This window comes from Sarcophilus harrisii, chromosome 2 (assembly GCF_902635505.1).
Source record: "Sarcophilus harrisii chromosome 2, mSarHar1.11, whole genome shotgun sequence".
Taxonomy (NCBI): domain Eukaryota; kingdom Metazoa; phylum Chordata; class Mammalia; order Dasyuromorphia; family Dasyuridae; genus Sarcophilus; species Sarcophilus harrisii.
In genome coordinates, this window is record NC_045427.1 from 446,774,442 (window position 1) to 446,790,060 (window position 15,619).

The following is a 15,619-nucleotide window of genomic DNA, read 5'->3' on the forward strand; positions in this document are numbered from 1 at the left end:
TTTTATTATTTGTTATTAAGAGACGCTTCTCTACAGTTTGGTTCCGCATACATATATTGTATCTAGGATATATTGTGATATATTTAACATGTATAGGACTGCTTGCCATCTGGGGGAGGGGTTGGAAAAGTCGGAACAGAAGTGCAAGGGATAATGTTGTAAAAAATTACCCAATAAAAAGTTATAATTATGAAAAAAAATTTTTTTGAAGATTTTACCCCACAAAAATAAAGACATTTGCATTTTCCAAAAAAAAAAAAGAAAAAGAGAGAGAGAGATGCTTCTCTGAGAAGTAAAGGTACAATGGGTAACGTTAAGTATTTTTAAAATCAAAGTTATCAATAAAACTATGAAAAATAAAGTTTGCTAGGGGTGGAGAGAATTTAAAAGCATTTAATTTGTTTTTTAATTTTTCAAAAAGTTATAGAAGACTTCTATAACCATCACAGTTGTTGAGAAGGGATAATAGAAGCCCATTTTATATTGGTCTTAAAGCTCATACAATAATTTATAGAGAAAGCAAACTGTTTGGTCTGCAAGTAGTGTCAAAGGCATTAGAACAATTACTTAAATACATTGGTGAGGGAGAGTAAGGTTGGGAGGGAGGGGAATTCCAACACAAAGAAGTTCTAACAAGAATTTCTAGTATGATACTCTTTATAAGCTAGACTTGGATATGGACCAATTAAATGGAGTGTATGTTTGTCATTCCAAGACCAGATCAAATAATTGGAGATGCCCATTACTAAAGTCTGATCAGAGTAGTTTAGTCTATGGAAGTGTTAAAGGTCAACAATCTCCATCATGAGAACCCATACTAAAAAAAATAAGTGATCATGAAACATTAAAAAATGTCATCTATTGAAATTGAAGCCCTCTATTGTCATATGAAAAAATGCTCTAAATCGTTATTGATTAAAGAAATACAAATTAAAATAACTCTTGAGGTATCACCTCACATCCCTCAGGTTGGCTAAATTGATAGGAAAAGATAATGACAATTGTTGGAGAAGATGTGGGAAAACTGGGACACTAATGCACTGTTGGTGGAGTGGTGGAATGATCCAATCATTCTGGAGAGCAATTTGGAGATATGCCAAAAGGGCTATAAAACTGTACATACCCTCTGATCCAGTAGTGTCTCTACTATGTCTATATCCCAGGGAAATCATAAAAGAAGGAAAAAGACCCACATGTGCAAAAATGTTTGTAGCTCTTTTGTGGTAACAAAGAATTGGAAAATAAGTAGATGCCCATCAATTGAGGAATGGCTGAATAAGTTATGGTATACGAAGGTAATGGAATGTTATTGTTGAAAGAAAGAAAGGAAAGAAAGGAAAGAGAAAGGAAAGAGAGAAAGAAAGAGAGAGAGAGAGAGAGAGAGAGAGAAAGAAAGAGAGAAAGAGAGAAAGAGAGAGAGAGAGAGAGAAAGAGAGAGAGAGAGAGAGAGAGAAAGAGAGAAAGAGAAAGAGAGAAAGAGAGAAGAGAGAAAGAGAGAAAGAGAGAAAGAGAGAAAGAGAGAAAGAGAAAGAGAGAAAGAGAGAAAGAGAGAAAGAGAGAAAGAGAGAAAGAGAGAAAGAGAGAAAGAAAGAAAGAAAGAAAGAAAGAAAGAAAGAGAGAAAGAGAGAAAGAGAGAAAGAGAAAGAGAGAAAGAGAGAAAGAGAGAAAGAGAGAAAGAGAGAAAGGATGAACAAGCTGATTTTAGAAAGACCTGGAAAGATTTACATGAACTGATGCTGAGTAAAACAAGCAAAAGCAGGAATAACATTGTATACAGTAACATCAAGAATGTTCGATGATCAGCTATGAATGGCTTGGTTCTTCTCAGTGGTTCAGTGATCCAAAGCAATCCCAATAGAACCTGAACAGAAAATCCAATCTGCATCCAGAAAAAACTATGGAGATTGAATGTAAATCAAAACATCCTATGTTAACTTCTTTTTGTTGTTTTCTCTCCCATAGTTTTTCCCTTTTGTCTGATTTTTGTCTCCCAACATGGATTCATAAAACAATGTGTAACTTAAGAAAATAAACAATTAAAAAAAAAACTGTCATCTACTCACATCTGTAGAATGTTTCAAAGTATGCAGTTCATTTTCCTTACCATAATCTTGTAACATAGAAAAATAATCACTGCTCTTTTTACAGATAAAGAAATAACATCACCTGGAGGTGATCTTGGTCATGATCAGCTAAGTACTGGAGCAGAAAGTACTACACCCAAGAATTCATGATCCAGAATTCAAAGTATTTCCCTCGCCAGCACAGTGCAAGTCATTATAATCCTTTAAAGTTACAATTTATAACAGTTACTACTATAACACTATTACTGCAATATAGTAACAGTAAAATTAATTAGAACTGGCACTTTACAAAGCAATCTTGGGAGAGAAGCAGAGTATACCATCCCCATTTGTCAGATGAGGAAATTGCAGCTTTGTAAAGAGGTGAAGTGATTTTTCCAGGGTCACAAGGCTAAAAAAAACACAGCCAGGATTCAAACTACAATGGTTGTTCCAATAAATCTCTATGCTGCCCCTAATCAATATACTCTAGTATACAGTTAATATGATCTTTGTGCTTTTTATCAAGGATTAAAAGATTCTAAAGTCTCTAATTCATTCTTGGCTTAGAATAAGTTGATTTATAAAACAGGTTTACAGGTTTAACAACCATTTCCCAAAGAGAGAGAAGTGAAAGAACTGATAGCATTTTACAATGCATAATCTGGGTCACAGAGAGGTTAAGTGATTTAACAAAAGTTCATGAAATAAGTCTGAAACAAGGTTGAATACGACATCAAGATGACACTATTTTCTGGACAATTTACATACCTGATAATTTTACCTCTGAAAAACAGGTGCAGCTCTCATAAAATAAAGGAGAATGGTACTATAGTCCTTATTGAACAAGTGTTCAATATGTCAAGTATCAGTCACTGCATCCATATATACACAGAACCCAGCACTTCTGTCCCTCTAGTATAAATAAACTACTCATCCTGCCCTTCTTTTCAGTTGTTTCTCACTCACCCCACCTGGGCACTGTATCTTCAGCTCCAAAGCTTTTCCAAAGCTTTCCATTTAATTGTGACAAGAGTTTTAAGATTTGAGAGCAGAAGAAACTATCCCTTCTAATTGGCAAAGGATACAACTGAGTCCCGAAAGGAAAAGACATTTGTTCATGGTCCTCAGACAACAAATACACAGTCTACTGCAGGGGCAATGTTTGAAACTTTCCTGTTTGGTAAACCTGGCAGAACTTGTGCTCCATGGGCACAGACTTTGTGCTCAGGGATTTCTCCATAACATGATGAAAACATCAAGGGAGGTATATGTTTTTAAAAGAAAAAAAAAAATGACCTTTAAATAGAAGTCTAGAAGCAATTCATATAAACTATAGTTCAAGGTCATTTAGTTATCTGTAACAGTTTTGCCAGTTTTATTAGAAAACATTATTTATGAACATTCTCTCATTTGAATTTAATAATTCATGGCCAGCAGGCTCACAGGGCTCCATTTTGTGGTTTAAAGAACTCTATAATAAATCATACCTCATCTGCTTTGCTTCAATAGCAGCGCAGTGCCATCTTTGTCCTAGCACTAGAGCCAAAAAATTAACACCTTTTTCTAATGTTAACTTTTCAAATATCAAGTTAAAAGACTCTGAATAAGATCAAGAGAATTAGTGAAAATTACCTACCATGATTTGCTAAAATGTTTTAGCTTCTTTTTTTCCGTTCTTTTTCCCTCTTCCTTGTTGTCTTCAATAGACACTGTTTTCTGAGACAGAACCTCCTCATAAGCCTTTTAGTCCCCTGACAGACTGAGTTAATGTGGCAAAGATGCCCCAAGAACTACTCTCTGGAAAACACCTGAAAGAGGAATAAGGGGAAGGGGGGAGAAGGGGAGAACAACACATCTTTTTTTAAAAAGTTACGTTGTGATTACTATCAAGTCTGTCTTAACTCAACATTATGCTACTAATTAAAAGGCAAAAGGTTTTAAAGAAAATTAGAGGGTTTTTTGTTTTGCTTTTTAAAAAGCTCATAGATACAGAAAATGTAAGTTTGAGGGCATAATATGGATAATATAATAATATGGGTTAATTCAGTTAATATGTTTGTAATAATAATAATAATAACAGAAGCATCCTATATTCAATAAGTGCTTAGACAAGTTTGTATAATGCTTATCTCATAATTAACTTATGGAATTAGGCATTATATCATTCCCATTTTATCAGTAATGATTTTTCTTACAATTACATAATTTCCTTACTGACTTATTCCTAAAATACTTTGCCTGACCTATCCTTTTGCAGCCCAACACCCCAACCTACTTTGCATCATACTGCTTATATACAGTTCAATCATGCTCCCACCTCAGCCTATTTTCCCCCCTTCAAATCCCAATGTAATTCCTTGGGAATAAGGATTCCTTTTTAAGAAGTTATGTCCTCACTGTTTTGCACATAATAGATGTCTAAATGTTAGTTGAACGTATTTCTATCAAACTTTACAAAGTGTTTTTCTCACATAACTATGAGAAGCAAGCAGTGCAGAGATTTTCACCCCCATTTTCCAGCTAAGAAAACTAAGACTCAGAAAATTGGAGTGATTTTCCCAAGAGCTAGTCGGTGCTGGAACAATGATTTAAATCCAAGTCCTAACTCCAAGTTCAGAATTTTCCCCATTGTACCAAAGCAATCTTTTCTCTGGATTCACTTAATTACAACAAGCTAACACTAGATAAATCATTTTATTTTGGCATTGGTGTTCTCATCTATAAAATGGCAAAATAAGTTATTACCTCCTTACCTAGTTTTCTGAGAATGAACCAAAGTCAAGGTACTTTCAGCTAGATTAAGACCTAGATTTGTATAAATCTCTAAGATAATGTTTAAATCCATTAGCTCCCAACTCCTTTGTATTTTATTTTGTACAACCTTTGCAAGAACCAATTTATTCCATTGTTTAGAAAAATGTGAATGTGTCAAGCATCAGTGAAACAATTCTGAAATTATTATATATAATGCATGCAGTTTCCAAACAAAGCAAACCTAGAGAGTTAATACCAAAATACAACAGGTGTTTCAGTTGCAGAGGTAGCAAAGGGAGTAATTAAAACTGTTTATCACCTAACTCAAAACAAGGGAAAATTGTTACCCTTCTATTTAAAATACCTCTCCATTGAAAAGATATTTACAAGATGAATACTAACAACTTAACCAATAGAAATGGCAGCACTGTCTTCTCTCCTCCAAAGAAAGTCCCACTAGTTTTTTTTTTCAGTGGATGTGGGTAAGAAATACAGTGTCTTATATGGCAGACACATACACAACTGTGTCCAAATGATAAGCCAACTATGAACTACATGCAAAATACCCATGTCATTACTCAAAATTCTGTGAGTTCAGCAAATTCACCTAAATTATGTCACTACTTAGATTTAGTGATTTCAAAAGGTTCTAATAAATGAAAGCTATTTAAATTAGTATTCTGATGATAATGAAGATAAAAATATAGTTAATAATAATCTTCATTAAAGTGCTCCCCCTTCTCCCCCCCATCAAATCCTAACTCAATTTCTTACTACCATTGGCAAGTCACTTCACTTCTCTAGGTCAGTTTCTAAATCTGTAACACAAAATTGGAGTAGAAAATTTCTAAGGCATCTTCATATCTTAAATCCTATAGCAAAAGACCACCCGGAATTTTTTTTTGTTTAACTATTTATTGTGATGGAAAACAGAATGATCTTAGTAGATAAGAGGACTGTGCTCACACTCAGGAAGACCTAATCGTAAATCCTACCTCTGACACTTAAGAGCACATCATTGTGACTCAACTGAGTCTTGAGACCTATGACATATGCACTAAATTAGAGATGAGTTTCAGTTTGATCTGCTGGTATAGAAAGCTTCCATCACCAGGAGCTCTCTACACTAATGAAATGCCATTCAATAACTCTAGTTATTAAAATTATTGAAATGTTTTCAATAATATTAATTTACAGATACTTTAAGACTAATTAGCTACTTACCCAAAACACTCTTAGAAAGAACATACCCCCAAAATTAATATAATTAAGAAATATGCAATGACTATTACATTTGACCAGTGTTTTACTGCCTCTTTACAGTGATTTTATTTACATTATTGTGGCAATATAAAACCCACTAGGGAAAGAAAAAAGAGGGGCAAAAAAAGGGAATGGAAAATAGTCCCTAAGTTGTACCCTTCAAAATAACTCTTTATGCTTTATTGTAAGATTAATTAAGGTATTCCTGTTCCTGAATGTGTATCAAGTTTTGTGATCCTATACAACTTTATGAAAGAAGGACCTAATGTTCCCCAAAAAGGGTAAGTTATCTATGTCTGCTATATCTTCCTGAGACAAAAAATTAGATATCAAGTACCGAAACAAAAAAGTAGTACTTTAGTAGTATTTATTAATGAAGTTTATGAGATAAGGGTGGCTTTTAATTTTGTTGACAACATGGAGTGGGGGAATGGGATTGAAAAGAAAGCTAAGATACCCCAATTTTGTTAATAAAACTTCAGAAAATGCATCTTTTCTCATTTTAGCAAAAATGAAAACCCACAGCTTTAAAATATGCCTTCAATTCATAAAGCTGGAATGCAAAGAAAAAAATTTTTTTTACTGTACTATAGACTACTTCTAGAAAAAAATATGCTAGATCCTTCTGTAATATAATAATTTTATTTCTGGTCCTTTGCCAACATAAACTATTCTTTGGCACCATCTACCACAGTTTGGAAACTGTTATCTGAGTCAGAAAAGACAAGTTGCTTTCTGGAGCTCAGTTCCTTCAGCAAAGTATGGATATTATAACTTCACTTTTTCAGAAACAATCCTTTCAAATAATAGGGGACTCAACAGACTGTCTAAAGAGGGGAAAAGAGGTTCAGGTCAGATTGGGGAATGGGAAGAGACAAAAATAAAGTTTGTATGCCATTCAGGAGTAGGATCAGGCCCCTAGCTATTACATTTGAACTTTAAGTGAAACAGGGGGATACAGTCTACACCCCCTCCTCCCAAAAAACACTATAAAACTTAAAAGCACTATGAAAATAAAGGGTATTATCATTATTAATACACAAGGAAAAGAAATGGATATTTATACACATACATAAAATCCTTTGAGACTTATGAATTAACAACATTCATGAGTTGGTGAGGAAAGAGAATCTGCTGAGGATACTCTGCACATGACTGGGCTGGTCTCTAATATACACACCATTCCTTACTATCTTGCATTCTAAAAGAGCAGAGCCTTCTAAAGGGCTGAAAAAGCAGCTACTATGGCTACTACAATCTACTATGGCTAAGATTCCAATCCAGGTCAGGACATGCAAAGCTCAGACCAATAGCAAAGAAATCAGACCACTTTGAGAGTACTAAAAGTTTTCAACTGCCAAGTCTCTTTTTTTTTATTTATTTATTTAATAGCCTTTTATTTACAGGATATATGCATGGGTAACTTTACAGCATCAACAATTGCCAAACCTCTTGTTCCAATTTTTCACCTCTTACCCCCCCCCCTCCCCTAGATGGCAGGATGACCAGTAGATGTTAAATATATTAAAATATAAATTAGATACACAATAAGTATACATGACCAAAACGTTATTTTGCTGTACAAAAAGAATCAGACTCTGAAATATTGTACAATTAGCTTGTGAAGGAAATCAAAAATGCAGGTGGGCATAAATATAGGGATTGGGAATTCAATGTAATGGTTTTTAGTCATCTCCCAGAGTTCTTTTTCTGGGCATAGCTGGTTCAGTTCATTACTGCTCCATTGGAAATGATTTGGTTGATCTCGTTGCTGAGGATGACCTGGTCCATCAGAACTGGTCATCATATAGTATTTCAACTGCCAAGTCTCTAGCATTACCTGGCCCTATGATCCTGAAAAACACAACACTCATAATAATCCAAGAAAGTAGCAACAAAAGTGCTAAGGTTCTAATCCCAACATAAATCCAAAGTCAGATCTGGAAGACTGTACAAACCAAAAAAATAACAATTATAAAAAAAAAAGGCTGTTATGGTGACAAAAGCTCAACACCAAAATCGAGAGGAGAAATGATTCCAAAACATACACAAGTAAAACCTCTACAACAAAAATGTAGTTTTAGCATAAAGTCAACTAGAATTGCTGATAGAAATGAAAAGTTTAAAAGTTTTAAAAGTCTTTATCAATGAAATGAGAGCGCTCCAGAACCAAAAACCTGTACATAATAACAGCCAAGGTTATGTGATGATCAATTGGGATGAACTTGTCTCTTCTCAGCAATACAGTAATTCAAGGCAACACCAACAGACTTGGGATAGAAAATGCCAACCACAACCAGAAAGAAAACTATGGAGACTGAATGTGGATCGAAATATAGTATTTTCACCATATTTTGTTTTTCTTTCTAATGTTTTTTCCCTTTTTGGTCTGATTTTTCTTGCACAATATGACAAATATGGAAATATGTTTAAAATAATTATACATGTTTAACATATCAGATTGCTTGCTATCTTAGGGTAAGGAGAAGGAAGGGAGGGAAGGAGCAAAATTTGTCAATCTTTGTTTTTTTAAATAGTATTTTATTTTTCCAAATATATGTAAGAGTAGTAAGCTAGATTTTATAAATAGAATACCAGCCCTGGAGTCAGGAGCATTTGACTTCAAAATCAGTCTCAAACACTTACCACTTATTAGCTGTGTGACCCTGGACAAGTCACCTAACCCAACTGCCTCACCACCACCCCCCAAAAAATAATAATAAAACCCCAAATTCAAAGATAGTTTCAACATTCACCTTTGCAAAAGCTCACGTTCCAAATTTTTCTCCCTTTCTCCCCACTTCTCTCTTCCCCAAGACAGCAAGCAATCTGAAATAGGTTAAACAGGTACAATTCTGTATCTGTCATGCTGTGCAAAAAAAAAAAAAAAATCAGAACAAATGGGGAGAAAAAACAAGAGAAAGAAAAAACAAACAACAAAACAAAAAAAGGTGAAAATACTATGCTTTGAACCACATTTTTTCTCCATAGTTCTCTCTGAATGGGATGCTTTGAATTATCTCATTGAATAGAGCCAAGTCCATCACAAAATCTTGTTCTTACTGTATATAATGTTTTCTTAGTTCTGCTCACTCACTTAACATCAGTTCTTGTCCAGACTTTTCCTCTATGTACATTTTTTAATGTGAGCTTTTACATTGAGGTTACAATTCCATCTGCAACTCATTGTGGTATATGTAAGATAAAAGTCTAGTAAGACTTTTGGGGGAAAGAGGATATAAAACTTTGGTTTTTTCCAGGCGTTATCAAATTGCAAAGTTTCCCTTCAAGCAGTTTGTTTTATAAATTTGTTAAAGATTTGATCACTGTTCCTGAAAGCCCTCCTAAAAATGGTGTGTGATGTAGCGAAAGACCAAAGCCTTACTCCTGAGCCCGTGAAGGCAGCTCTGTTACAGGAGACCACTGACTTAAGTCTTACTCTCTTGGACCACTGCTCTGCTGGGCAGGTGACAAGTCTACTAACCAAAGCTGTCCAGAGTTGCAAAGATGACAAAGTATTAGATTGTATCAGAAAAGTACAGGAGGTTTCAGGAAGAACAACTAAAGCTGGAACATAGATACATTTGCTTTTTTAAAAAAATAAATATATTTTTTCTTACTTTGAAGATAAAAAAAAAAAAAGATTTGATCACTGAATTTGTTTCTGATTCTTGCTTATCTCAATTCCACCACTGATCAACTTTTCTATTTTTTAACTAGCACCAAATAGGTTTGACAATTACTAGTTTATAATTGAGTCTGTAAGTGCTTCACATCCAAATCAGTTGCCCATTCTGACCATTTTACCAACTCTTGCCACTTTCACGCTACTAAGAACTTCTGGAACAGACTAGAAAATGAGTCAATACATATTAAGGACCTGTTATATGCCAGCCACTGTGTTTGTGCTAAGACCACCAGAAAAAAATCTCCAAAACCAATACTATTACATATCTTTGGAAAAGATATATCAGTTTACCAACCAATAGATCATCTCATCATTCCTATAACAACTCCCTTTCCTGGCTATAACTCATTCCCACAGTTGAGTTTCTCCCCACTCCCTATCCCCTACTAAAATGTAAACTCCCTTAAGACACTTTGAATGATAAAGCATAGCAGAGTGCCTAGCATAAAAAAAAGCATTTGAGATTTTTTTTTCATTTATTCTTCCCCCTTCTTTAAATTATTATTTCCCCTAAGAGAACTAAATTGTTTTGTTCCTCAAATGAATTCTATTTTTTCTAAATCTAGTACTAAAATTCTTTTGTTAATTGGATTAGTAAAGCACAGTCTAATCTGTAGAGATTAACTGAACAAGTATCATTACTTTCACCATATTGACATGACCCTACTAAAAGCAATGAATATGTCTCTAATTATTCAAGTTGACCTTATTATGATTAAGCATTTGTTTTAAATGTGTCCAAATACTATATTTCTGCATTTCTTTCAAATAGGACTTTTCTATAATTTAATGATTCCTGTTCAAGATATAGAAAGTCATGATGTTTGTTTATATAGTGCTACCTTACTTGAGCTATTTTATAGATAAAAATTTCTTTTGTCCAAACTATGATATACAAATGGATACAAGGTTTATATATATAGGTATGTATGTGTGTGTATGTGTATGTGTATATATATATATATATATATATATATATATATATATATCAGTACACATATCTTAAGGCATTAAAGATAAGAGAATAAACTGGATCTAAAATTATAGAGGGAGAAGAGAGAAGCCTGCAATGCATCTGGAAAACTTTGCAGTGTTTTTATTTATTTTTTTTATTAAAGCTTTTTATTTACAAAACACTAACCCTTGCAAAACCTTGTGTTCCAAATTTTCCTCTCCTTCCTCCCCACTCCCTCCCTCCCCTAGAGATGGCAGATAATTATTGGATTATCTTGCTGCACAAGAAAAATCAGATCAAGAAGGGGGAAAAACTGAAAAAACAAAATGCAAGCAAAGAACAGAAAGAGTGAAAGTTCTATGTTGTGATCCATATTCAGTTCCCACAGTCCTCTCTATGGGTATAGATGGCTCTCTTCATCATAAGACTATTGGAACTGATCTGAATCATCTCATTGTTTTAAAGTGCCATGTCCATCGCATAATTGTCATATAATGTTGTTGCTGTATACAATAATCTCCTGGTCCTATTACTTAGCATCAGTTCATGTAAGTCTCTCCAGACCTCTCTAAAATCATCCTGCTGGTCATTTCTTACAGAACAATAATATTCCATAACATTCATATACCACAATTTATTCAGCCATTCTCCAATTGATGGGCATCCACTCAGTTTCCAGTTTTTTGCTACTACAAAAAGGACTGCCACAAACATTTTTGCACATGTGGTTCCCTTTCTCTCCTTTAAGATCTCTTTGGGATATAAGCCCTGTAGAAACACCTTTGCAGTGTTTTTATCGAGTCCTAACCATCTCTTTGACACAAAGGCCCATCTTCACAGTACCAATATTGTTCCTACAATACTATAGGGCTGCAAATCACAATACTACAGTTTCTGAAGAATTAAAGTTTCGGTTTATGCAAAGACACAAATAAACCATATTATTAACAATGCAAACCAGAAGTGATATAAAATATATATACAAAACCAGAAAAGGAGTTAAGCTAATCAAGTAGCCCTATGGGCAAGATATAACAGAAAAACATACCAGTGTGCTATTAGCATTTATGGGCTACAAATGAAATCCATAAAAAAATGTATCGCTAACACACTCTACTACCAAGCTTCACTTACAAGCCATTTATTGAGCTATATAAATATTATCACTTCCATTTTACAGATGACATGACTGAGGTTCCAAAAGCTTCATTTCTTATAATTACTACTTATCCCTAAATCATAAAATATACCTAGGAGCCAGGATTCAAGCAAGAGTTTTCTGATATCTAGACTAGTATTCTTCCCATTGTACACAAGCAGCCAGTATATACCTTCCTTTTCTAAGCAGTAAGGCACACTTTTTCTTCAGTTGGATTAATAAGAGATTGACTTTGTCTTTGAAGAAAACAGAAAACTTCAAGATCCTTTATATAAAATATTCAAAATGTTCCACTGCCCCCATCTATTCCAAATCCTCACACAGATGAGGAAAATGAAGCCAAGATCATGGGCACTGCAACTAAGGACAAGAATGGAAAAGGGTAGAAAAACGAGTAGATTAAGGGAAATGGTAGTCCTAAATTAAACAAAGTCTAAAAATGAACACAAATAATTATAGTTATTTTTGAGATAGCAAAAAATGGAAATATGAAGTGTCCATAACTAAAGAATATGAATACGTTATAATATATAAATGCAGATAGTAACTTAAAGTTAAGTTTATATTAGTCAGAGATTATAAAAATATTTATTGATTAATCATCAATAATGCTAGTTTGCTATAAAAAATGAAGGAAATGATTATAGACAACTAAAAGATTGAAGTGAAGTAGAATCAGAACAATTTATAAAAATACAACAATATTGTAAAGTTAAATGTTTAAAAGGCCTAGGAATTCAAAAAATTGTGTTGAACAACCATTCTGTGTTTTTCCTTTTTATTTTGGGAAGTGGAAGAGACAAAGTTAATTTTTGCTCGTTGAAAATAACAAAATTTGATTTTTTTTCCCCTAAAAAGTTATTTGAGAATAGGAATCATTTCTTTGTAACCCCAAGGGATACTACTACTGTATATACAGTGCCTGGTGCTAGTAAAATTCTTAATAAATGCTTTTTGATTGGAGGATGAAAAAAAAAAGCTGGGGCTATGTTATAGATACCATAGAGAGAATCTATTCTTCTAATGCTCAAATCCTAAGCTAAATACGACCAAAACTATTGAGAAATTCTACTCAATGTTCTTTTATTGTCAGGAGGTAAAGCTGGATTCTAAATTTTTTTTCCCTATAAAATTTGTATTAAAAATTCACTTTATGCTCAAGAAATTCATCAGAGAAATTATATGTCAATTGCATTGCATCTGGATAGTATGTCTACTTCTGAACTAATTTTAAAAGAGACATTGACAAGTTAGAAAGGGGACTGAAAGGAACTCAAAGCCATGCCTTATGAAGCACAACTGAAGAAGCTATATAACCTGGAGAAAAGACAGGAGGCAGACTGGTATTATCTCATATTGAAGAAGAATTAAGATGAGAATTATTCTGCTTAGGCCCAAAGGAGAGAAGCTGGATAATAATAGAAGGTATAGGAAACTACAATTCTATTCAATAAGAGAAAGCTCCTCCCAATAATCAGTTGTCTAACAATGGAATGGACACTTTTTGAGACTAATGAATTCCCCATCACTAGAGGTATTCAAGGAAAATATGGGTGACCATTTGTCAAAGGTGGCTATAAAGGGACTCCTTATACAACAAGGAGGAGTTGGACTAGATAAAGCTAAGGGGTGAAGACAGAGCATCAAATCTGCAGTAATGAAGACATCACAAGCTCAAATCTAGTCTGTGACCCTGGGCAAATTACTTAACCCTCTCTGCCTCAGTTTACTTCATATGCAAAAATGAACTGGAGAAGGAAACTGCAAACTACTCTAGCATTTTTAGTTTCAAGTTTTAGTACATTCTGTACCAACACCACTGACTGTCATCCTGCTCCCTCACACACACATACATACATACATACACACACCCCAGTTTTCTCCCAGACATGTTATTCTGAGGTCTATTACCTGAGGCAACAGATAAGTATCAGGGCCTCAGTTTTCTCTTCTGCAAAATAAGAGCATGAAGGAAGATCTCTTCTAGACTCTTCCAGATTCTTCTAATTTCAATAAACTATGACTTAGTTCCATGGTTCTGGTAGCAAATTTACTAGATAAACTTGAAGGTCATTTCAAACTCTTTCACTGCAACAGTTACCTTGAAAATATGAAGTTAGCATCGTGCATAAAAAGTAACACCAAAGTCTTACTATGAAATCTCACTATGGAGGTAGCTATAGGCTCCCAGGGTTCTGCTAACAAAGCACAATCTCTGCATGGTCCTACTAAATTGGAAAAGCTTTCAGTGTAAGATCAATAATGGATTATCTATATATCTTTTTGAGGTCCAATCTAACTAAGGAAAAGATTGATCACCAAGTTAGTTACCAGGGAAATAAATTTAGAGGTCAAAACAACTCTTGACAACTATCTAATAAGCAGTCAAATTCTAACTGGAATTATTGGAAATAAAGTTCACACTGATAAAGCCAAAAGTCATTAAAGTATTTTAAATAGGAGTGATGTGACAAAGAGTACTGAATATGGAATCAAAACAAATCTTTCTGTTTCTCAATACCTGTGTGATCTTGGGACAATTTCAACAAGTGACCATCTCTAGCCTATGCTCAAAAATTTCAGTAAACTGTTCAACTTACAGCTCACAACTCTGTTAGGAAATCTTCCCTTATATTAAGCCAAAAGATATTCTAATATTCTAGTAATTCATTTCCCTAGATGAAGGCTTTATTTGAGTCTGTGATAAAAGGACAGACAACAGGCACGCTAAGGGGAAACCAACTTATGGGAAAGTCAAAAAATTTTGACAAAGTACTCTCCTTTTTTGTCTCAATTTCCTCATATGTAAAATGAGAAGGATTAGATAATATAATATCTAAGATCTCTTCCATCTCCAAATCCAAGACAGCAGGAGGTATTAACACTTCTTCATTAGCAACAAAGACTTGGGATTTGAAATCTACTACAACAAAATATGCAATTCAACAAGATTAACACAAAATATGTAGACTTCATGTTCAACATTACCCATACTTGCAATAAATGGGAAAATATTTACTCTGAATATGTAAATATTTATTATTCCTACTTCACATATGATGTAAATGAAACTCAAAGTAATGAAAGTCATTTGCCTAATAATCCTACAAATATATATTCAACCCAGAATTCAAATCAAAATATTCAGATACCAAATCTGATAGTCTTCCTCATATAATGATAAACTTTCTCCATAATAACTCATTAAAGACTATGCAAGGCCATTTTTTTAGAATACAAAAGTATTTATTACCCACGAATTAAGAGTAATATGGAATATTCTATGAATAATACAGAAAACAATATAGCACAGAATTTAAAATATTGGGCTCAAGATCTGGAAAATGTGGGTTCAAATCCTGAAAAATCACTTATCTTCCTCAATACTCAGGAAACTCTAAAAACCACAAGTTATAAAACAGATACCAACCTGTATTGGAAAGTGTGCCTCACTACAAAAATGAAATTACAGGTCCCACCAAAAAAACAAAAACAGCTCCTGCTTTGTTTCTTTATATCTCAATTTCTATCTGTAAAATGAGAGGCTTATATCGGTTTCTATCTGTAAAATGAGAGACTTAACAGAACCTTCTCAGGTGCCTTTCAACCTGCTCTAACATTCTATATTTGTTTTCTAACATTCTATGACTATGACTTAAGGTTTTTGGTAAATTTAATTTGATTCTATGAAAGGGGGAGGGGAGAAAGATTCTTCCTAAGAACAGGAAGAAGAG

At 33.8% G+C, this 15,619-nt stretch overlaps 1 protein-coding gene across 9 annotated transcripts in view; it reads right to left on the bottom strand.

The window, feature by feature from the left end:
* Positions 1-15,619, bottom strand: part of STRBP (spermatid perinuclear RNA binding protein) — a 153,665-nt gene that overhangs the window by 74,716 nt on the left and 63,330 nt on the right. For 8 of the 9 annotated variants that reach the window (XM_031954274.1, XM_031954272.1, XM_031954271.1 and 5 more), the window contains exon 2: positions 3,703-3,874. In XM_031954274.1, the coding sequence (XP_031810134.1) occupies positions 3,703-3,705 (3 nt within the window). In that variant the 5' untranslated portion in view covers positions 3,706-3,874. Of the gene's footprint in view, positions 1-3,702; positions 3,875-15,315; positions 15,335-15,619 lie in introns of those variants that run through there. The other variant, XM_031954267.1, reaches the window with a different exon arrangement.